This window comes from Varanus komodoensis, unplaced genomic scaffold (genome assembly GCF_004798865.1).
Source record: "Varanus komodoensis strain SLA01 unplaced genomic scaffold, ASM479886v1 scaffold2, whole genome shotgun sequence".
NCBI classification, from domain to species: Eukaryota; Metazoa; Chordata; class Lepidosauria; order Squamata; family Varanidae; genus Varanus; species Varanus komodoensis.
Genome location: NW_025335568.1, coordinates 18,972,192 through 18,997,381, shown reverse-complemented (window position 1 = coordinate 18,997,381; position 25,190 = coordinate 18,972,192). Strand labels below are relative to the sequence as shown.

General features: G+C 40.6%; 1 protein-coding gene across 1 annotated transcript; it reads right to left on the bottom strand.

Annotated features, from left to right (window-relative positions):
- Positions 1 to 534: 534 nt before the first annotated feature.
- On the bottom strand, positions 535 to 22,216 carry METAP1 (methionyl aminopeptidase 1). Its single transcript, XM_044428555.1, has 11 exons — positions 22,035 to 22,216; positions 17,219 to 17,270; positions 15,358 to 15,470; positions 12,228 to 12,288; positions 11,164 to 11,255; positions 10,920 to 11,003; positions 9,892 to 10,030; positions 7,324 to 7,455; positions 6,040 to 6,183; positions 4,657 to 4,722; positions 535 to 2,655 (listed from the first exon to the last, which is right to left on the bottom strand). Exons 1-11 carry the CDS (start codon positions 22,146 to 22,148, stop codon positions 2,492 to 2,494), a joined length of 1,161 nt encoding a protein of 386 aa, XP_044284490.1. The 5' UTR covers positions 22,149 to 22,216; the 3' UTR covers positions 535 to 2,491.
- Between the last annotated feature and the right edge of the window lie 2,974 nt (positions 22,217 to 25,190).

The window sequence follows — 25,190 nt, the reverse complement described above, 5'->3', positions numbered from 1 at the left end:
CTGATCATTCCCTCCTGCCTCAAAGAGCTTTAGGACTGGAAGAGCAGGAATGCCCCCGACAGTTGTGCTGAACGGCAGCTGTTTGTGGTGCTTTCTGATGAGCTGCTTGGCAAGAGCAGCAATGGGCCACTCTTGCCAAGCACCTCTGTGGTTCTAGCCTTGGTACCCTAGCATTGGCGGTACTGAAAAACATAAAACAGGTGGCTGTTTGGTTTTCAAAAACACAATGTTGCATGCAGAAATGACATGACAGACCAAAATAGGTTAAATCAGTTATGTTGTGCAAATCTGCCTTAAATATTGATAGGCTGTAGCTGTAAAATAGGAGTATTAATTGGTTATGGTCTGTTGGCTACTTTGAGAATTGTGTGTTAAAATCCCTGCTCTATAGTAAGTCTGATCTAATTTTCCATTTATACATGCAGTAATGAGTTCCTCACCATACCGCCCTTCCATCTTCAATTAGAGGGCCTTAGGATTCTAGCTGGAGAAAAACAGGTATGGTTCAAAGTACCAAAGAATATTCCAGACAAGTTTAACCATCCAGACTTTTAATCTCAATGTATTGCATACATCAGTTAACTCCACTCAGATATTGTAGCTGGTTATGTTAAAAAAAATCTCTGCCCATGCACACAAGTGCTTACAACATTTTTGGATCATTTCACTGCCTCTAAACACATTACAGAATGACAATGTTATCCCAATAATACACTTTCAGCAAAAACGAGGCACGCTGGGAGAGAGACATTTCCTTCCATTTTTTTTAAAGTCACAACTGCCCTAGAATCCGAAGAAATGATGACGCCATACACTGTTCCTGTTGACAGGAGTTGAGGACTTTTAAGCACCTTGCAGTTGCTAGGCAAGATAGTAGACATGGAGCAGAAATGTGCACATTATGTCCATGATTTTATTAATTATCTTCACTAGTTTACCATTTCTGCACTCCAACATTGCGAGAGTAAAGTAGGCACCAGACCTGAACATGTGGTCAGAAAAAAAAATCCACTAGGGAAGGCAGGGCTAAGATAGCCATAATCCAACAAAACAAATTATTGCCTGACCTCAAAAGCAGTAGTATATTTCAAATCTGTATTACAAAGTTGAGGAAAATGGGAGTGGGGGTGGAACTGCACCATTACCCTCATGTAAGGACCTTTTGGATAAATCTAGCAAATTCTAGGGGTGTCCCAATTCTTGTTCTTTGAAGTGTGTTATCTCTGCTCAAAACTATTTGCTTCTGATAGACATAGAGGCTAGCTAGAACATTTCACCTTTTCCTCAAGTGCCCAAGAATTTTTTTTCCAGCAAACAAACCCATGTTATGGCTACATCATGAAACATGCTGCAGTATCTTGTTTTCTTGTCTGTGGCCCAATTCCAGAACCATTAGTTAAAGGCTTCTCCATTATGTAATGAAGATATTTGGGATCATTATAGACTAGAGGTATACATAACGAAGTGGCAATCAAGAAAGAGCATTTGGCTCCTGACAGTAGCATGCCACAGATTTTAAAATACTCGCAGTGTCATGGTGAAACCATGTTGATTCTAAGAGGTCCTCAGGATAGACAGTTGTTTGGGTGTGGTGACGTAGGCACAAACAAAACTACCATAGATTGCAAAGAAGCTTAAATGGGCTATGAAGATCACCCTTGTGTCTTTGGAACATGCCCTGCAGAAGAACATGCAAATATATGGCAGAAGTCTCCATATTTCAATCTTGCTGCCCATTTCAATTTTAAAATAAAATAAAAGTTTCTCCAATTGAACTCTTTGGACATCATTGGCTGCATTTGGTAAAAGTCTGAAGAAGGCAGAATCTCAGTAATTGCTTGTCTCTCTCTAGACAAAGAACCACCAATACCAATTTGTCAGCCAAAGAGAATCAGGCCCAGCAGTTTAGGTGGTTATTATACTTTCAAGTACAATTATGTAACAGAGGCAAGCAGAAGGACAAACAGAACAAAACTCTGAAGGTAGACATACTAGGTAACACCTTCCAGTACCTAATTGCACCTCTGAATTACAAACAGAGGAAAGCCTATATCCCACTAAAACTGTCTTTTCAGTAATAACTAAGCAAGGATTGCCTTTGGAACAAGAAAAATTTAAAAGCTCAGGCAAACACTTGTAAAAGCAGAAAAGCTTTGTTTCTCAAAGCCTTGCCTCCACTGTGAAAATGTGTCTGCTGATAACTCTAGTAGTAAGGAAACCATCTGGTGCCCACTTGGGAGGGCAACAGACATTTTAAGAGATTCAGACAGTGTTGGAGTGCAGAAAGTAGAGAAAGTGCTCTAAAACCTCTCTCCTTTTCAATCCTTTGCACCAGGGCTCATCCAAGTTACATAAATGCAAAGTTGCATCTCTCTTACCTACAGTCAACAAGAAGGAAACTGCTGATAAAATCCACCTTTAGTCTGTACTTTAGAAAAATGCATAGTACAGTCAGGAGATGCTTGGTTCAGGCCTCTCAGCTTGGCCTACACTAGCACTGGGTCATGAAGTGAGGGCGAATGCTATCCAGCCGCCGGGTTAAGATCTCACACCCAGTATCCGTGACCAGAAGTGTGTGTTCAAACTGAGCAGACCGCTTGCCGTCTCGTGTCACTGCTGTCCAGCCATCAGGCCAGGTTTCATCTTGCCACCCACCTAGTAAAAACAATGCAAATAATTCCTATTACAGAAATTCATTTTAAACAGAAGTATTAATGCTACCATTGTCTGCTTTTTACTTGCGTGCAACACAACACACCTATTTGTCATGCCTCCATCCAACTTGTCTTCCCTACAAACTTTTTGACTAAAGGTTTTTCCTGCTGGATTCTTTACTCCTCCACAATCCCCCCGCAAATCTCTTGGAAGTCCCATAGAAAGTTTTGCTGGAGTATAGCTGGCTTTTCCTTCTCTGGATGCTATCACTAGGGAAAAGCAAAGCTTTATTGTGCCCCTAATACACATGCACCTACTTGTCATTTCATTCATGTTGTGAGCCGCCCCGAGGCTACGGCAAGGGGCGGCATAGAAATGTTTTAATAAATAAATAAATAAAATATTAGCCCCTTGTTTTACTGTTCAAGTAGCTATATGAGTCACCACAATATGGATCTTTTTGATATAATTCTTTTCCCTGTCACTAACAAAATGGAATATGCCTTGTGCTGACTTTATCAAATTCACAGGAAACATTTGTTTTCTGCATGCAAAAATTAAACTGGAATTCTTCAACTAGTTAAGACTACAACTGGAGTTATATGATAAGAATACAAGGGCAAATAACATCCCGTCGATCTTAAGATGAAAGAGGAAGAATAAACTAAACATCCAGTTCTATTGCACCATTTTATTTTCAACCAGACATCTGAAAACAAATACCTAAACATACCTATTTCACATATGTATACTCGGGGAGGATCTCTCTGTTCACGTGGGGGTGCTGATACAGTTTTTGTGCAAATCATTAGGGCACACACATGCTAATGTTTGCTGCCTTTCTCCCTCCTCCCATGGGGTGAAGCCAGCAGGATCAGCACCCTTGTTTCCCACCACCCAAAAGGAATTCCCGAATGCAAGTGCAGCCTTCTCCTGTATTGAGTTTCCCAAGACAAAGTACCTCTGCAGACAGTTTTACTTCAGAGTATGACAGAAGTTAATACGATAATTTGGGCATGTTTTCACCTAGTTGTATACAACACAAGGACAGATTTTAAAGCTTGACTTCTATAAGTTTAATTATTATAATCTACTGTAAAACCTTGAAGAACAGAAGTTTGTAGAATTTAAAATACATAATTGGGACTGAAAGCATTACTAATGCAAATTCTTTTCTTCCCTCCTTATCTGAATAACACGAGGCATAGCTTTCTGGACCACCTACATAGCTTTAAAACACATCTATGTTTTTTACCCTGCTACATTCATGTATGCAGCTACCACAGCCCACCTCTGCATCTTTGTTCTCGATCACTCTTATAACCCAGAATTTGTATAAAAGACAAACAAGAAACCTACATCAAAGGAATCAAACATATGCCAGGACACTTAATTAAATGGTTAATAAAAATACGCAAGAAAAGGTTTTTAAATGAGAGGCACAAACTGCTGCTTCCCAGATAACCTGATAACAGAGAATATCTCCTTCATTTAGCTGCAATCTACATTACATAACGATAGAATAAATCTATCACAATGGCTGAAGATGCTGTGAAATCTAGACGTTAATACACTAAGTTGCAGTCTAGATAGAAAATTAGGAAAAGCAGAGACTGCTCCAAATTTTTTAAAAGTAAACACCAGTTTGTTTGGAACATGAGACTTGACAGTGCTGGAAATATTGTCTGAAAACTGGTAACATTTCAAATAAGACAACTCAAGGAGGTTTTGGCATAAAACAGACACCATCTTGGAATACAATACTTGAGTGTTCATGTAATGTAGTCCCAGAAAGCCAATTTCAAAGACAGGACTGACAAAGAGATTCTGCAGTAAGGTTTAATTTTTTTCTAGTAGCAAATACGCTGTTTTAGTCAACAAAGTATATGTGATCCAGAGAATTAGGAAACACACAATTATAGTTCCCAAGAGGAGCCAGGGAAATTCATTTCAAGGAGTGCTTGGAATCAGAATCCTTTAGATCCTTAACTGTATAATTACCTTCACAGATCATTGGTTCTATTGTAAACGCATGGCCAGGTTTCATTACCCCAACAGCCTTATTTTCTGAAAAGAAAGTAGGATAAAAATTATCAAGAGCTCTGCATAAGTTTGCAGGGAATGGTGAAATTTAGCATAGTACAACACAGAGCAAGGAAAGTTTAATGGTAGTTGCATGCAAACTTAAAGCTTAGAGATGTCTTAGATGGGTTTCACATATTGCACCAAAATCATGGTTTGTGCCAACCAGTTTAGAACCCACACAATAATCTGAGCTTCCAGAAGTACAGTGAGGAAGCCATGGTTTACAGTTCCTGTCTGCTTTGTTTTCCATCTGTTCAGCACTCTACTTTGTAAAGTCACCTCTACTGCATCTCCATACTGCAGAAGCATCTGGTGATGGAGCCTCAATTGCTTTGTGGAGTCTAGATATAAACAAAGCTCAGATAGTAAAAGCTGCAGTCTAAAACCCATCTCAAACTGTTTTCAGGTCCTGGTTTCTTGGTCCATTTGAGTTCAGAGACTACTCATGTTTAGTTCATGAAACCACAGCTTAAAAATCTGTGATATTAATGAATTTTATACACCCATATGCAGCTGCTGACAAGCCCAAAGTTTAAGATTGGTATCAGAGGCTCTTCTCCAGGTGTCCCTGATATGTGAAAGGAGGCAGGCAGCAACTAGTAGAAGGAATTTCTCAGTAGTGGTGCCCTATTTGTAGGATATCCTTTCTCAACAGGTAAGGCAGGTATCAACCTGGTCAGACTTAAACTTTTGTAATTTCATTAGTTTATCCCCACCATTTTGAATGACAGTGATACTGGTTAAATTATTCCTTTTCCATAAAGTTGGAAAAAAGTAGTTTGTTTCTTTGGTTTATCAGCTGGTTTCTGCATGTCACTGTACATATAAATTACAGATTAAAATGAATGTAGCTGCTGTATTCCAAGTCAGACTTTTAATCCTTTGGCAGTCCATCTATCCCTACACCGTCACTTTGACTGACTGGCAGCAGCTCTCCAGTGTCAGGCAGAGGTCTACCACAGCATGGTTAGCTTAGATGCCCTTCACAGTGGAGACAGTAGGGTCCAGAGACCCTCCAGAAGCAGTGTTCATGTGTGGTTGTAAAATTCACTTATGTAAGCTGACACTGGTTGTGCACCCAGAGTAATGGTGAAGGAAAGAAATGTACTTTCGTTTTCACACCAGTCTGGTTTCGGGTTAGTGTCAGGATCTGCTATCTCAATCAACTCTTACAAAAGGCCCTTTATGTTCACAACTGACGGAATGTGGAAGTAAGTTGCATTTGTTGGGGAAAACACATGGCATATTTAATTCTTACTTATTGAGAATTAAAGCACTCTGTGAAAAACAGATACTTACTGGCATAATGTGGCACATTGGGAGCAGTGTGGAAAAGCTTATGAATCCCATGGCCACAGTAGCTCCGAACTACTGAAAATCCATTGGCTTGAGCATGTTTCTGTATAATATTTCCCAGCTCTCTATACCGAACACCAGGTTTTACTGCAAGGTTAAGTATATATTATTTTACTAAGTCACATAAATAACATCATCATCTACTTAATGAAGGTAAAAGTCTTAATTTGCATTTGTACTCAGAACAAGAACTACACACATACCATTCCACAAAGGACATCACAGAGAGGAGTAAAGAATTTTTGACCAGAAAAGATAAAAAAAGGTATTCAAATTTGTATAAACAGAAAGACACATTGAAACCAGTTCTAGAGGATGGAATGGTTGCACATTTGCCAGAATTCCAAGACCAGCAGAGAGCCTGCTGTCAAACAGTATGACCATTTTTGCTTTGCAAAGGGTATCTAAGAAAATTAGATGTGTCTGAAGAGGATTTTCAATCTGAATACCCTTTATCCTCCAGACTGTGTGGTCCCACTGAAGATGCTGTGCCAAAGAGAACCCTCAAATCCTGGAGCCAGCACTGATCAACCATGTCATTAAACAGGCCTAGCAATTCTACAAGTAGTTTTTAGTCATCTGCAGAACAAAGGTTACAGTGTTTAATCCCATTGAAAAGTCACATGCTCACAAAGTTGCCCTGCATTACCCTGTATTTTTTACAAAGGGCACCCGTGCAAATTCTAAACATTTCCTGGATGACATTCTGCCCATCAGTTCAGCATATGTATTTTGATGCAGTCAACTGTCAAAAAACAAATCTTTTGAACATTTTAAATACATCCCATACATTTAAAAAAAAGTTTTGCATGCCTGGAGCACATACTAAGCATAGTATACCTCCAAAACACCTCTGTTCATTTGCCACCCACCAATATTGTTCAAGGACACATATTTAGCAAGATAAGCAGATTGTGGCTGTCACCTGTCCAGCAAGAAATCCTAGACTTGATGTTTAGTCAGTTTTAAACTGAGACTTCCACAAGAGCGAGGTTCAATTCTAGGTATTTGTTGTAATTAATCACTCCAACTGAGCCTTTCAACACCACTGAATGGAGTAAACATAGGTTTCCACAGCACATTAGCACAATACATTATCTTGGATTAAGACAAGCTCTGTAATGGGAACAATGCCCAAAGTATCTGGCATTCTGTCATTAATATGCCAGGGATACAACATGGAACAAAAGTGAATCATGAAAACCATGGGTTCCAGCAAGCCCTCACCTGCATCGATTGCTTGCATTAGGCACTCATATGTTGTCTGGACTAGTCTCTTTGCACCCTCATCAACTTCTCCAACGTAAAATGTCTCATTGAGATCCCCGTGATAACCATTACGATAAACAGTAATGTCCACTGTAAGGAACAAGAAAAAATACTGCACTGCCCGCATTCTGAGTTTGTATCATAAGAAACAAGTAACCAGTGTTGCATAAACCATAAAGCCAGCCAGCACAGAGAAGAAAAGCTGTATTAAAATGGTTACACCTACAAAACTTAGTAGGTTTCTGTCATCCCAAGATGTAATAGTAATAGGATAATAAAGTCATATTGTAGAAGACCGGGTGCACTGTAAAGCAAGAATACTAAATTGTAGCCAATTAAACCTTAAATTTTCAGAGCAACGTTTCACTTGTGACATATCTGAACTATGAGAAATAATGTGGAAGGAGTCTTACTTTGAGGCAGGTCTATTTGAACTATTAATCTTTAGATCTATTCAAGCATGATGATTTTGTTTCTGTTCTCTCTATGAATAGCAATACTCCCTGTTAAGGATAGGGACAGCAGACGAGGGAAGGAAAATCCTAGTGCAGTGGTACTTCCCTTGCTTTTTGTGCAAAGTATCTTATGTCCAATCCCTACCGCCTCCAGTTTCCAAAAGGGAGGGAAGGGATTACCAGATAATAAGACTGTGAAAGACTCCTGAGATTTGACAAATGTAGATTTAATTGGCTACCGTTTGCAATTTGTGTGTCCTAGTATGCCACTGCCAGATTACATTGCAGTACTGCGTAAGACAGTCCAATGGTCCAGCTCAGTGACCTGGTTCACATGTAATGAGAATCATTGTGAGTGAATTAAATTTTGCTCACACTTCAGCAGAATTCAATGGGAAAAGATGTACTGTTGCAAAGTCAGGAGCTCTCAGGCTTACATACACTGGGCATGTCTGAATACACATACTTTTACTTTCTCTCCAACCATTTTTAGACCACTGTGCCAGCATCAGCATAGATGCATGACTGTACCAGGCATAGCAAATATCAATGCTTCTGAACACACAGACAATATAGTACATCTGCTTGTGACTCTATTAATTGCTGTAATAATTGTTTTCATCTCCCATAAGCCATTCACTGCTGACCTAGCATTTCCTAGGACTGGGCTTACTTTATAGTAACTTTCAGAAACATGTCCACTTGGCTTTATGCCAGTGGTCCCCAACCCTTCTAGGCTGGTAGACATGTTTGTAATTTTGAGAGAGTTGAATAGGGGTGCTTTGTCCTTACATAACATGGCTGCCTACAGAACACTCATTTTTCCCTGAAGGCAAACTGGTAAGATTGAAAAATGGTAACTTGCTCAAGACCCTAAGTTCAAGGGAGAGGTACAGTTCAGCTTCAAAGCTACTCTTTTGAACATGCACACAAATGCGTGCACACAATTAATAAAAATCTGTTAAGAAATAAAAATTGGGAGGGCCAAGGAGCCTGTAGGCACAGCATGTTTACAGTGTCAATGAGAAATCCCAGGCAAATGAGATTGCAAAAATGTGACAGCTTATTTCAATATTACATACTTGGTTTGCTTCACCAGAATAAAGTGACCATAATATTTTTCTTTATTTATTCCAACTGCAAGAAATGTACAGAATTTAGAATTTTCTGAATAGTCCTTAAGTAAAAGACCTGAGAACCAAGTGGGGCTTTTGATACCCAACCCCTGCCCCTGCAAAGCTAACAATCTGTATCTAACACAATTCAAACCAATACCACCATGTGCTTTGCGGCATTCACTAAATTTCAAGAAAAATTCTCTATGTGAGATTAAAACACACACACAAACACACACATCCAAAGCTATGTAAGGCATGTGTGGAACTGATTGTGAGATTCTCTGGATTCCAGCAGCCCACAAACAACACTTCTTTTAGCATAAGAGGTGTGTACTTGGGTACTTTATGGATCGTTCTCTTTAAATCAGTCTTAAGTCAGTTATCCAACTACTTTCCTGCAGGAAACAAATTATTTACATGACCCTAATAAACCAAGTTTGCAAATTCCCTCATCTTGTTACAGTCTTGTTAGGCACATAAGAAAAGCTCTGCTGGATCAAACCAATAGTGTGTCTAGTCCAGTACCCTGTTTTCCACAGTAGCCAACTAGACACCTAAGGGATATGGAGAAGCAAGAGTATTCTCAACAATTTGCTATGTCACATAGGTTAGATGAATCAAATTTGAAGAGGCAAAAAACTTCCTCCAGAGGGGCCTGCTGGAATGTCCACACCAAACAGAACTTTGACAATTTTTTGAAAAATATCCATAACATTTTTAAAAATAAACAATTTAAAATTGTAATTTATACATAACTAGCTGAATTTTGTATAAATGTTAGCCTTAAAGTCCAATGGGGGTTCCCCAGTAAAATATTGAAGAACATTGAGGGCCAACTGATATTTCTATATATCCATGAAGCTCAAGTGCCATTCTAAAAAGTCTTATCAAATGGGAGTATTCTTCCAAGTATAACCATGGGTTTACAAAGATACTAAAATTGTTTTTCCTACCATTAACAATATCACCCTCTTGTAAGCGCCGCCTGTCTGGAATTCCGTGGCAGATTACTTCATTTACTGACGTACAGCAAGACTTGGGGAAATTATAATAATTCAGCGGGGAAGGATAGCAATTTCTGGCAATACACGCCTGAAAAATAATTTGAGATATCTGTATTATACCAAAATAGTTAGAAGAATAGTCTCAAGAAATGCTTTAAATCACTGAGAGCTAAATTACTTGCCTAAACATGCCAGGAATTTATGGCAGTGGGGACCTGGATCAGGGATTTCCTAGTTCATGCCTTAGTCCCTTAATCCCACTTCATTACACTAGTGCCTGTCAGCCAAGGGAAGATCATTTTCTTGAGATCACAGATGTATTCTTGGATACATTACTTATAAACATATTAGATATATAGGACTGGACGAAATACATCCTAAGCTAGATGGAGAAGCAGTGTGACTTAGTAGAAACTAGTTTAAGATGTTCAATACAAAGATAATACCAATCTATTTTATAACTATATTTAAAGGATTTATATGAAGCACTATATGAAAAGCATGGTTTTTTCAACATTTTCTCATAGTTCCAGGCCAGCTTAATTTTATGTAACCCTGAAACAATGCTAAAACAATTCCTGTACTCTTGCCATGGGGAGAAGGGAGGGAAAGCCTTCTTCAAATGTGCCCAGGTATGTGCCAGAATGGTACATGGGGCAGCATAACGTGGTGGTGTAATGGACTGCCAAGCCCTGCCAGCATTGTTTACAAAGTAAGTCCTGCGGGTAGGATGGCTATCAAAGAGGGAAGTTAAATACTTGACAAGGAACATTCAGGGAAATTCAGAGACTAGAAGGAGAGAAATAGATGCCAGCGGAAAACTTCGGCATTCTTACAGTTAGCTTATTTTAAGATGTTATATATGCAGTCATAATTGTACAATAAGTTCACCTAAGAAAGGGATTAATCAATACAAGATTTAGACATAAAAGTTATAGCACCAACAAAAATTCAGAACCTCAGTGGCGTATTCTTACTAGATGAACAGCATGGTCTATTTCTTCAGTAGTTACACCTGGTTTCACCATCATGGCAGCAACATCTAATACTTCTCTAGCAAGCTGAAAGAGAAAGAATAGAAATAACTTATTAAAACAGACACTGTTTACAGTGCAACTGTCCTTGAATGATTCATGTTTTTAAGTAAACTGAGATACAAGCACGTAAAGACATTCTCTCATAGAGTTTTGAGACTTTCAACAGTTCACAGCATTGACTTACCCTACACACTACTCGCATCCCTTCTATATCATCTGAAGAAAGAATCTTTATTTGAGAAGTTCCTTTAAGGGCCTGTTCGGATTCAGACATTCCTAAAGGGAAACACTGGCAATTATTTTCTATTTAAAATAAAATTTATATATAAATATGTGTTTCCTGTGCTAACATAATGTGAAATCATTCGCTTCAGAAGTACTAAAATTTTTTTGTTTTGCTTTTTTAAAGACGTAATAAAACACTCCCTGGGCATGGCAGCATTGCTATCTGGCCTTGAAAAACAGAATGTTGTCTGGCAATTGAGCTGGACAGAAAAGCATAACACAGGCTTATGAGAGAACAAACTGCAGGGGGAAAGCAAAAACAAAAGATTATTCTCTCAGGCTCTGTGTACTCTCTTGTCATATTTAGATTTCAAGGCAAAGTGCAAAAAATCTAAGTGAAACTTTGGTGAATTCTGACCATCAATTGAATAATCATTTCTACCCTACCTTTACCATGTGTTTAATTTTGGAACAAAAATGAGAGGCTGAAAGCTTTTTAAAAATCTCAGAGCACCATAGTTCCAGTACGAATCAAGGCTGTATGCACTTACACTAAAAGTAAATAACCCAATCATACATGACTCTGCTCAGAAAAATGATCAGTTTGGCCCCCCAAAACAGGAGTCCTGGCAGTTCTCTGGTAAGACTGTGGCTGAAATAGCATGATGAACCTCTGCCCTGCCCTGGAAATCTGTTACCAGAGCAGAGGTGGTCAACTTGTGGCCCTCCAATAGGCTACAATTCCCTCAGTCCCTTCCTATTAGCTATTTTGACTGGAGGTGAGGGGCACTGTAAGTCAAAACATTTGGAAGGCTACCCTTGTAATGGAGTGCTACAGTCAATGCAAGATTTTGCTACTATGATTCATGTGTTATTTAATGCTGCTTTACACAACAATTTGATAGTTTCATCCAAAATGAATCCACAAAGAAACAAAATAATTAATACAGCCTAATAAAACACAAGTTTACCAACTGAAAATTGGTATATAAATAAATAACATTAAGTTATGTCTGGAATTACCTAGAGGATGATCAGCATAATCTGGCCTTTGAATATAACTCGGCACAGGTCTTGTTGGCATCTAAAGAAAGCACAGATTGTATATTTATTTATTTACAATATTAAAACAAAAATATTATGATACTCATTTTAAAAAATATTAAAAAATAAAAAGGAAGTTAAAGTTTGCTTACTATTGGAACATTTCTATGCTTCTAGACTATCCTTTCTGAAGGGTAGATAAAAGTGGTCCATTCAAATCTAGTGAAAGTATGATGTTCTCAGGCCCTAGCTATCAGAAATATGCTCAAATATAAGTATGAACAAATGATGCTCAAAAGTCACAAGGTTGGGAGATTCTTTGGAGGTCATCTAGTCCAACCTGCAGCTCAATGCAGGCTCAGTGATACAGCATGTAGCTCAACCAATCCTGGTAACGACTGCCTCAGTCTACCTACATTCAGTGGAGGACCTACCACCTCTCAAGGCAGTCATGGACTTGGCCTTCAGAGTTCCAGTTCCAAGATCACAGGATCACTGAGTTGAAACTCTGAATAATCCTTTCACCTCCCCGATGATGTCAGAAGACTACAGGATAGCAGCTTAAGACACCTAGGTTTGGACTGTAATAAATCTTCATGGTAAAGAGGTCCACTATTGTCAGATAGCTACCAAGAACTGTATGCATCCTTGAAATCTGAATGTGCATGTCATGAGCAAGACAGTATTCTTCAATGATTCCGAAGGTTGTGCTGGGATCAAAAGAAGGCATGTGATTTCACATGTTAATGGTTTTACAGGTCTATCTGGCATGCTGAATTGTGCTCAGAACACTGCACTAAAATTGCAGTGGAGTCTATGTCGTACCAGTATTACAATGCTTCTAGAAACTCTTCTAGTGAAATAGGCTGCAGCATTCAGCACAAACTAAAGTTTCTGAATGGTCACAGGAAGTGCTATATAAAGCAGGTAAATTTAAGGAGAGAGAGACTGATTGCAAAGGTATGAATGACAGTGACCAATTCTGCAACTAACAGAGGTAATCGCATCTGATGATGTGACACAGTGAAAGGTTCAAAAATCCATGGTTACAGCTTTGTGTCCTGACAAGTTATGGTTCCAAGAGCATCCAAGACCGCAACCTTTCATACTAAAAAAGACTAAATTGTCCTTCAAGGATAGGAATTCTTATTTCCCCATGACTAATAATGTTTGTCTCAGTCTTATTCCATTTATGGACAATTCCATACCATGATAGTATACTGATTTATTCAGGCATCATGCTAAACTACAGTTAAGAAAAATGGCAGAGTTTACATTTTCCTTGCAGAAAGTCCCAGGTTTAATTAATGGCATCTCCTCTTTAAAAAAAGAAAAGAAACAGAGAGATGGGTTGAGTAGTGATGTGAAAGGCCCTTTTCTGCCTGAGACCTGAAGAATTTCTGAAGTCAAAGTAGACAGTGCTAGACTAGATGGGCAAGTAGATTGACTTGCTCTAGTGTAGCTTTCTGTGCCTTTAAAAAGAGGTGATGGTGTCAAGTGAGGCAAGAATAGACAAACCAGAAACAGGAAATAAGATTTGAAATGGGTCTGCACACTTTTTGTCAGCCTTCCCCAACCTGGTACTCTGCAGAACTTGTGAACTCCCTTTAGCCCCATCCCGCAAGGTCAATGGTCAGGAATTCTGGGAATTCTAGTCTAAAACATCTGACAGGCACCAAACAGAGGAAGGATGCTTTATGCCAACTCGGGTTTGACGAGCCATAGTTACAGCTCTGTCTCCAGAGGGCTCAGCACCATAGAAACAGGAATGCTGAGCAGACACAAGACGCAGGCAACAACTCTAGTTCATGGCTGGCTGAGCAGAGGAAAGATAGAACCAGATAACAATCAGCCCTACATCATGGTTTGGGGATACCAAATTCTGATTGAATTCTAAACTATGATCAAAGCAGACTTAGTCTGATGTTGCGTCTCAAGTTAATACTCAATTCTTTTCCCGTTTATTGCTGAGTAAAAAAATGTCACAGGATGACACCACTTTGAGGAAATGCACAATTGCTAGTGCTGTGTTTCTTTATATATCTATTTCACAGCAAGGATGACTCGTTATAATCAAGTATTTCTTGAAAGACTGAGGTACCATTTGAGCTATATCTCCCATTATACTTTCAGCAAGTTTGCCAAATCTACAGTAATAGTTGTGTGACTCTACTTCCACACTTTGAATCCATTTCTCATCTTCTGACATATGCATCAGCTACATATACCAAATCCCACAGGACACTTTGAGGAGCGCTGTATTAGGGGCCCAACTGCTGTTGCAATATCTGGATAGTATCCCACCTCCAGCACAACAGGAGGCCAGCACTTCCTAAAACAACTGAAAATTAGCTAGCACATTTGCTTCCAGACTGGAAGGGAACTCTGCTGCCCCTCTCCTATTCCAAAATCAGTATTTCAGCTGTGGGGGGTGGGGGTGGGATCTAGGAAAGACTTGTTTTCTATTGAGTCTGACAACACTGGATACTATCCTCTTATTTGGTCACATCAACTTTCTCTTACTGATGCACGTTATTCCTTTCTAGGGTGAAAAGTACTTGTGAGTTAAGAAATGGAATTTATTATTAAATCTATTAAATTACTGACTATCCAAGTCAAAGACATTTCCTTTTACTTCCTTGCCTTCAACAGAATTTACATTCTAATACTACCTTGCAAATCATGTTGGCTAGTTTTTCTACAATAAATAAATACTTGTACATTGTCCAAGAATTCCTTAACTAGAAATGTTCTACTGTGCAAGTATCTTACAAATTATAATGTGATGTAGTGGCTCAGAGTGCAGGGCTGAGACTCAGGAGAACTGGGTTCTAGTCTCTGCTTAGCCATGGAGCTAATTGGGTGACTTTGGGCCAGTCACAGACTCTCAGCCCAACCTACCTCACAAGGATGTTGTTGTGGGGAAAAGACTGAGAGGAAGAGAATTATACAAGCTGCCTTGAATTTCTTGAAAGGAAAAAAGCAGACAATAAATATAAATAAACTATCATTTCCCCTAATTGAGATGCAGAAGATCGAACCCTGTACAGCTTTCTTTGCTATTGCATGACCACTGAAGGACATTACTTCACTTATATCAGCTACTTACCAATGGATAATGTGGCCTCAGTTTACCAGTATATCGATAGCCAGCCCAAGGTTCTGTGTTAATGTCACCATCTACAGTCCAGGCAGAAACTTCCCGCTTAGCTTTCTCATCTTCTGCAAAACAAAAGCAGGACAGTTATGTAAGGTGCCTTGAGTTCCTTGAAAGAAAAAGGCAGAATATAACTATAACAAATAAATACAAAATTACAAAATAATGCTATTGTGATAACCAGCCATACGTATCAAAAAGCAGGTTATATATTTATCTAGATCTGACTTGTCTTCCTCTCTTCTATAGACTATATAATTCCTTATGTCCATTTTTGTGTTAAATTCAAATCTGATCCCACCTATGCTGTTTTCTTGAAAGATTCTGACTAGAAATGGATTCTAATATGGTAGACATATACAACTTAGCCTAGATTGTAAAACAGGGAGTCAAGTGAAGTCAGAACTAAAACCAAAATCAAATCCTCTACTGCCAACTTCCATCTCCAATAGGAGCAATTCAACCAATTTTTGGAAGTCTTTGGTTTCTGTCAGTGCTTCTGTGCCTTTAACCTTTTGGTCTTTAAAGCATACACATACATGAATCTCTCAGCACTACATTGGGCATTGTGTCTAATGTCAAGTATTTAGAAGCAGCTCCTGATGCAGGAGAGTAGCTGTTTAAGAGACAAAAGTCCAAAGTCTTGCATGTGTACACACACACACACACACACACGTAGAAATTGTATTACACGTACTTCTGAAGAACACCCAGAGCACTTAGTTATACCATTTACTTCTTTTCACTCTAGGCTCATTAGGGTTTCCAATGTGGATCAAGACACTGGTGTGGGAGAGATGGGAGATTTAACCATATCTCCTCCTTGCAGTCCTGATTTGGTTTGGGGGACTGTGTTTGCAAGGTATACTGCCAAATAGCGATTCAATTGTTTCATGGGTCACCATCTGGCAATATAAATTGCAGGTATACAGAACCCATGACTCCAAAAAAAGGAAAGGATTAAAATTCCTCTACTCGAGCCCAGTCTGCATCAGGACCTTGTGGTTACCCTAGAGTAACTTTCCCCAACCTGCTTTCAGGCATGCCCATGGGAATGATATAACTTGCAATCCAACACATCTGCAGGGCACCACATTGGGGTGTTCTAGAGCAGGGGTCTCAAACTCGCGGCCCACGGGCCAATGGACGGGTGGGGCACGGCAGAGGGGCCCTGCGGCCTTCAAAGCGCGGGCGGCGCCCGGGCCGGCCTCCGGGAGTGACGCGGGATGAGCGGCCCACCACCACCACGGTGGTGGAATACTTGATGCAGTCCAGCCTCACCCAGACTGCCCCCAGGTAAGTTGAGTTTGAGACCCCTGTTCTAGAGTAAAAAGGCAGTGGGTGGGGGAAAAGATGTAGCTGCTAGTCATTATCTTTGAAAACCAACATAACTATTTTAGAGAAGGGACTAAAGCATCAAATCCATGTTCTGGCTATTTCACATCAGTCTGCAGATGTGGATTCCCATGTGACTGAATAATCCTCCAGTACAAAAACTTTCTACACTTAGAAAATGAATATGACAGGTGAGAAACTCAAGCTAGCTAGAATCCTTCTTTGTGACATTCAGGTTTTGTTCTGGAAGGAATGTGTTTATATGAAGGCACATTCAGTCACATGCAAGCCTAAACTGTAGTGTAAGTGGTAGAGACCAAACTCAGGTTTACTACATCATGTCAGAATTACCATGGATTTGGAAAGGATTGCCTAATATAGTAACATCTTTATTCACACTGGCCTGACATTGCCAGAAATAAAATTCAATATCTAGCCAACACCAGATAGAGAAAAGTAGAAGAAATTATTTGCTTACTTGCTTTCTTATGTAGCAACTTATGAGTAGCCCAGCTTCCCTTGAAACATTCCTTAAAAAAGAAAATGGTATAAAGTCAAATATGTTTTGCAACAGATTTAAATTTACAGAGATAAAGTAGTTTTGCAGGTACATAACATTGTAGAAAAGGTTCATTATCCACACCCTAATTCAGTTAAAACCTGCTTATGTTAATTGGATATTTTTTTCTATTGATGATATTACCCAATAGCCATAGAAGTAGCAGCAGCATAACAAAAACACTAACATGTAAATAAGCTAATTGTAATTAGTACTTTAACACCAATATGGCTGTAAAACAGCCACAGCAAAAGAATCTAAGTAGATAATTATCTAATTAAAGAATGAAACCACAAGTTATATAGCTTATATAAAGGGTCTGTGTTTAGATCTGAAGTCATGTAGCCACTTCATATTTTACATGGCAATACAATTTGCTCAAGTTGCACAGACAGTAAATGCATGAAGTGTGGGTAAATGCATTTTTAAACTGCACAGCAGGGCACTCGGGATTGAGGAATAGCTTCATGACATAAGGATCACAGGATAATTGGTAGCTGACTTACATGGAGTCAAATCACTGGTACCATTAACACTGGCCAGTGGCAGCTCTCTAGGATTTCCAGCAGGATTTTCATAGCCCCATCTGGAAATACCAGGGGCCTTCTGCATGCAATCCAAGTGTTTTACAACTCAACCATAGGCTCTCAGTGGCAAAGGCAATAACATTCATATCTACATTCTACATTAACACATCTCCCTTTGTGTAATACCGTATGTTTCGCTCTATAAGACACGCCTGACCACAAGACACACCTAGTTTTTGGAGGAGGAAAACAAGAAAAAAAATATTCTGAATCAAATGAGCACATAATCACAGGCACATTTCCCCATGGGCTGAACATCTGACAGACTTACTGCACACACATATTCGCTCTATAAAATGCACAGACATTTCCCCTTACTTTTGAGGGGGGAAAAAGTGCGTCTTATAGAGCGCAAAATACAGTAATTTCCATATAGCTTAAAAAGTAGGTAAGATCATAGTGTGGAGATCCTGCCACTGCCAACTCCACCAAAATTCCCCAATTTTGCACAATCTTCTCATTTCAGAGACTCACCTGATCCTGGAACATACACAACAGTAAATTCTAGCATTAACATCAAGTGGGCAATCTGGTTTTTTATATGCTTACACTGTCCACCGCTATTTCACCCCTTGTGAACACGTGTTCAGATCTCAGAATCATGCAAACATATTTCTCTAAGTAATTATATTATGAGAAAATATGACTGTTTTGCCACCATCGTTCAAACATTTTATAGTGGAACTAAGCCTATTTTTGTAGCCTATAAGAAAGGCAGCAGATTTAAGATACAGGAAGATACTCCAACTACTTTTTAGTTCAAGGATGCCAAGTCCCTACTGATTAAAAGAAGGAATTGCTGCCTTCTGCTTCCTGCACTGGCTTCTTAATGTAAACCATCAGGCTACTGGTAACTTTTGAAATCAGGCAAAAGCCCAGTCTAATCCTGTGGCCCTGGGCAGACTTACTCAGAAGCACACTCAAATGAAACCCAATAACTCAATCAATTCAAAGTGAAGGCTCTTAGAATCAAGGTGTATGATAGTCACAGGCTATTTTTTTTTGCTCATTTTAATCTCCCTCAAAACCAAGCAAGCATCTATTTTCATGTACATGTAGCAGCCCAGCCAGCTTTGAATGCAATGTTTAAACAAAGCATTTAACTTTAAGGTCAACTGCAGTAAAAATTAGTAAAAGCTTTCTTTGTTTCTTACACAAAATGTTCCATGTTTCAGTTCCAGTATAGGATACCTTGCATCTTTTCCCCCAAAGGTCTTAATACAGTTCCCAAAGTGTGCTCTGACCACCATATTTCCTCTCACAGTGAACCTGATAAGGATCACACTTTGGAAAGAGCAATGGATGGAATGAAGACACTCCAGTCCTTCCCTTAGCAATCTTCATACTGATCACTGTTTCCCTGCAGTTGCTAGTAGTGAGGAAACAATACGGGGCTACTGGGATGTGTTTGTGCACATGTGTAATATGTCCGCACTCTGACCAGATATGCAGCCTGACTTTACCACTGCATGTAGCCCTTGGAACTATAAATGGTGTGCACTCATGTTTTGGTCACACCCATACCCTCTCCACTACACAAAAATACAATTTCAAGTTAACTGGGGCTTATACAAGTTGTAGTTCAGATTGTCTTCCCTTGGCTAAGGGTTGGATGGGAAGATATTTTAACCCTATAAATTATAATGTTTCAATTTTGTTTCCTGATGCAGATTTTTAGATTTTTATTCAACAGGTTTATCATTCTTATATTGCATTTAATTCCCACCTTATTTTCTCTTGCAAAGAACTCAAGGCAGCTTACATAATTCTCCGTTCATTTTTGTCCTCAGGTTAGGCTGGTTAGGCTGAGAGATAGGTTAGGCTGGGAGTGACTGGCCCAAAGTATTTCAGTGACCTTCATGACCAAGTGGGAACTAGAACTCTAGGCCCCTATTCCAGCATTCTAATCACCCCCCCACAAAGGAATCTATGTTAAAGATAGTGAGCCTATCACCTGTTTGAAGTACCATAGCTAACTGCAAGCAGATGCTGTTTTGTTGATCACTTAGAAATTTTTGAAGCCTGAGAAACAGGTATATCAACACCAGGTCATAGAACTTGTTTTTTAAAAACTCTTTTGATTCAAGGATAATGCCATGCTGGGATATGAATACCTAGTGATAGTTGAAAACAATCCCAATACATTTACAACCCCAGAAATGAAGCAGTTAGCTTATGCCTCCAAGGCTCAAGTATTTATCTTTCTAAATACTGTTTTGTATCACCTCCTGGTATACTTGTAATTACACACACCCACACACAGTAAAAGGCACAACAACATTCTGAGATTTTATAACCTTGCATTTTCTAGCACTTAAAAACAATGAAAATTTCATATTCTTGCAGTCTGAAGTCCATGCATTCTACATTTCTTTAAGACAAAAACTATTATTGCAATAATTATCCCTGGATTCCTGAAACTCCCACATTATAGTCTGCAGACAGTGGGCTACTAGCCCATTTTATGTTATTTCCAGGACATTTTCCTTAAAGGAACTAAAAGCTGTATGAAAGTAACCAAGGGGACAGCTGTGTCAGACCTTCTAAGTAACAGATCTATATAACACATTATAAATAAGCAAGTATAAAACCCAACAGTTAATATCTCACAATGCATTACGCCATTTTGGAACATTAGTTGAGAGCTTCTGCTCAAATCATTTGAAGAGAAGACAAACATACAAACCCTCCTATAAGAGAAATGGCAAGTACAGTGTTTTTTCCCTATACGTGGTATGAGAGATACATGGGAAAGACAGTGGGATGTAATAGTTTTGAGTGTAAAATGGAAACTCAGGAGATCCGAGTTCTAGTCCTCAGTCAGCCATGGATCTAACTGGGTGACTTTGGGCCAGTTATAGCCTCTCAGCCCAACCTTCCTCACAGGGTTGTTGTTGTGGGGATAAGATTGAGAAGAGGAGAATTATGTAAGCTGCCTTCAGTTCCTTGAAAAGAAAAAAGGTGGCATTTAAATATAATAAATAGGTTAATTTCTAAAGAGAAAAAAAGCTGCCACAGTTCAAGCTTGACTGAAAACAAAATCTACTGGGAGAGGAGAATCTGTAGCCACTGACTGATGAAGGTTATGTACTCCACACATCCTCAGAATTGCTCTTGATTATGACTATTCCAGGACCAGCTGAAGCAACAAAAATTAAAATCATTCCAAATTGAAGCCTGGCTCTTACCAACTTAATGAGCAGAAACCTGTCCTGAACAAACAGTACCTTCAAAACAGAATTCACTAGACTGCTTTTGAGAGGAAAGACTCTGGCAAAATCTACTCTGTATTAAACTAAGAAGTACCAAAACAATTACTTGTGGATAGATGCAAAAGCACAGCCATGCCCAACCCCTTTCTCTGAAAATGTCCTGCAAATCTTGATGACAGAGCTGAAACAGAAAGATAAAACAGCTGTTGCGCCTGGAAACACAGAATGCCAGACACACAAAAGGAGGACGGCTTCAGCATTTCTGTGGCCTGCTTGTAGTACCAGTCCAGAGCAGTAGTAACTAAGCTTCAATTTTTTTCAGAACAGTGATGCAAGCCTAAGTACACTCTTTTTCACTTTGCAATACCATTCATTTTTTAAAAAATCCCAGCGTCATAACAAAAGGAATTACTTGAGCTAAAGGAAGCTATAAAAAGGAAAAAGAAGGGGAAAGAGATGTTCTGTCGCTTTAGTATATTATCACGGGGAAAAAGCACGCAAGAGGCGATAAAGAGAGGCAAACTTGGAGACAGAGGGCCTTACTTGGGTGCGCTTCTGGGGTGTGTGGGGAGGTTGCAAAATCGACTTGGAAGTAAGTCCCTTCGAGCGGCATGGAACTTTCTTCCGAGTAAAACGTGCTCAAACTGCAAGAGGGCAGGCCCAGCCTCAGCAACCCTCGCACGCCCTGAGTCACACCTGCCTGGTGGGGGCAGCAGGCGTCGCCAAGAAAGCCTTGGAGCTATTGCAAAAACAAGACTGAAATACCCCACAAGGGCTGCCCAGGGAGTAGAAAGGGGGCCAGAAAGGCGGGCAGCGACTTTTCTGAGCACGATAGTGACGGGGAATACAGCCCAAAGGCGCAATGAGCGCCTGCTTGGAGGCTCCCGAACAACGGAGCAGAAGGCTAAAGGGCGCCTCGGCGACAGCGGGGCTTACCTGCGAGCAGAAATAGGAGCCCTGGATGCCCAGCTTGATGCAGGTCGGGCACTGCAGCTTGGCCTCGCTGCTGCACCCCGCCGTCTCGCACACTCGGGGCTCCACGGCCGCCATGCTGCTTGCTGTTGCCGCCGCCACAGGAGCGACCCAGGCAGGCGGCGGCAACCGGGAAAGGGAGGAGGGAAAGGCGGAACTCTCCGGCCGGAGGTCCCGCTGACTGAAGCGGGGAGGAGCTCCAGGCCCTGCCCGCCCGCCGGCAGCTTCTTCCCTCCCGTCCTCCTTCCTACTCCGGGTCTCTCCGCCCTCAGCGCCGAGGCGCTCGCCTGGCCGACCGAGGGACAAGAAGCAGCACGATGGCGAGGGGGCCTTCAGCCGAGCAGTACGAGAGCAGGGCGGTAGGGAAGGCTTTATTCTTTCCGTCAGGCCCCCGCCCCGCAGCCCATCTGTTTTTCCTACCTTAATTCTTAGGTTCAGCCCTCGCCCTCCTAAGAGGCTAGGGCAGCCTTCCCCAACCAGGCGCCTTCCAGATGTGTTGGACTACAAATCCCGTCATTCTCAGCCACTCATGTTAGTGCTTGGGAATGATGGGAGCTGCAGCCCGAGTCCGACACATATGAAAGGCACTAGGTTGGGGAAGACTGATGCAGCGTAAAACCGAAGAAACAGCCCTGCCTTAGAGCATGTACAGAGTGTTTTTTTCTGTTCATCTAGTATCACACAACTCACTTCTGGGGCTCGGATCAGACTAGCTCAATGCTTGGCAATCGGAGCATGTTGTGAGCATCTCGTTTCAGAATGCATGGCATGCTTGGGAAGTTAGGCATTCCAGATCACCGTCCTTTGTTACTGAGACATATGGAAAGCCCTATAGCCTAATATCGATGATCGGTTCACCGTTTTATGTCATCCTAGTCGTGCTCTGCAGCCAAAGATGAAGAAGCTCTATACAGTCAGTAGAAACTAGACCAGGAGCTGACTGTGGCTCTGATCATGAGCTTCTGGTTGCAAAATTTAGGCTTAAACTGAAGAAAGTAGGGAAAAGCACTAGGCCACTCAGGTATGACCTAAATCATATCCCTGATGAATATATAGTAGAGGTGACAAATAGATTTAAGGAATTAGATCTGATAGAGTGCCTGAAGAACTATGGACGGAGGTTCGCAACATTGTACAAGAGGCAGCAACTAAAACCATCCCAAAGAAAAAGAAACGCAAGAAAGCAAAATGGCTGTCTGAGGAAGCTTTACAAATAGCTGAGGAAAGAAGGGAAGCGAAAGGCAAAGGAGAAAAGGAAAGATACACCCAATTGAATGCAGATTTCCAGAGAATAGCTAGAAGAGATAAGAATGCCTTCTTAAATGAAAAGTGCAAAGAAATAGAAGAAAACAATAGAATAGGGAGGACCAGAGATCTCTTCAAGAAAACTGGAGATAGGAACATTTCATGCAAAGATGGGCACGATAAAGGACCAAAATGGCTGGGACCTAACAGAGGCAGAAGAGATTAAGAAGAGGTGGCAAGATTACACAGAGGAACTATACAAGAAAGCTTAACATCCCTGATAACCACGATGGCCAGACATCCTGGAATGTGAAGTCAAATGGGCCTTAGGAAGTCTGAGCAACAACAAAGCTAGTGGAGGTGACAGTATTCCAGCTGAGCTATTCAAAATCCTAAAAGACGATGCAGTAAAAGTGCTACACTCAATATGCCAGCAAATTTGGAAAACTCAACAGTGGCCACAGGATTGGAAAAAGTCAGTTTACATTCCCATCCCAAAGAAGGGCAATGCCAAAGAATGTTCAAACTACCGCACCATTGCACTCATTTCACATGCTCGCAAAGTTATGCTCAAAATCCTACAAGCTAGGCTCCAGCAGTATGTGGACCGAGAACTACCAGAAGTACATGCAAAATTTCGAAGAGGGGGAGGAACTAGAGATCAAATTGCCAACATATGGATCATGGAGAAAGCTAGGGAGTTCCAGAAAAACATCTGCTTCATTGACTATGCTAAAGCCTTTGATTGTGTAGATCACAACAAACTGTTACAAGTTCTTAAGGGATGGGAGTACCTGATCATCTTATTTGTCTCTTGAGAAACCTATATGCAGGTCAAGAAGCAACAGTGAGAACTGGGCACGGAACCACTGATCGGTTCAAAATTGAGAAAGGAGTTCAGCAAGACTATACTGTTGCCCTGCCTATTTAACTTATATGCAGAGCACATCATGAGAAAGGCGGGCCTAGCTGAATCACCAGTTGGAATTAAGACTGCTGGGAGAAATATCAACAACCTCAGATATGAAGATGATACCACTCTCATGGCAGAAAGTGAAGAGGAACTAAAGGGCCTCTTGATGCGGGTGAAGGAGGAGAGCACAAAAGTTGGCTTGAAACTCAACATTAAGAAAACTAAGATCATGGCATCCAGTCCTCTCACTTCCTGGCAATTAGATGGGGAAGAAATGGAGGTAGACAGATTTTATTTTCCTGGGCTCCAAGATCACCACAGACGGGGACTGCAGCCAAGAAATTAAAAGATGCTTGCTCCTGCGGAGGAAGGCTGTGGCAAATCTAGATAGCATACTAAAAAGCAGAGACATCACCCTGCCAACAAAAGTGCGTATAGTCAAGGCTGTGGTTTTCCCAGTTGCATTGTATAGCTGTGAAAGTTGGACCATAAGGAAGGCTGAGCGCCGAAGAATTGAGGCCTTTGAATTGTGCTGGTGGAGACTCCTGCGAGTCCCTTGGACAGGAAGGCAATCAAACCAGTCAGTCCTAGAGGAGATCCACCCTGACTGCTCTTTAGAAGGCCAGATCCTGAAGATGAAACTCAAATACTTTGGCCACCTAATGAGAAGGAAGGACTCCCTGGAGAAGAGTCTAATGCTGGGAACAATAGATGGCAAAAGAAGAAGGACGGCAGAGGATGAGGTGGCTGGATGGAGTCACTGAAGCAGTTGGTGTGAGCTTGAGTGGACTCTGGGGGATGGTGGAGGACAGGAAGGCCTGGAGGAATGTTGTCCATGGGGTCGCGATGGGTCGGACATGACTTCGCGACTAACAAGTCGTTCTTCAAATGCTTTAAAAGAAGAGGCAGAAGCAAGGAGAAGCGTAAGATGGAAATTAGGGCAGAAATGGCTCAAATGAGAG

Excerpts from the sequence above, each read along its gene's own strand:
- METAP1 (XM_044428555.1), bottom strand. The coding sequence starts at position 22,148 with ATGGCGGCCGTGGAGCCCCGAGTGTGCGAGACGGCGGGGTGCAGCAGC. Across the intron at positions 11,004-11,163 it reads GGATGCGAGTAGTGTGTAGG|CTTGCTAGAGAAGTATTAGA; the intron begins GTAAGTCAATGC and ends TTTCTCTTTCAG. Across the intron at positions 4,723-6,039 it reads CAATGTGCCACATTATGCCA|AAAATAAGGCTGTTGGGGTA; the intron begins GTAAGTATCTGT and ends CTTTCTTTTCAG.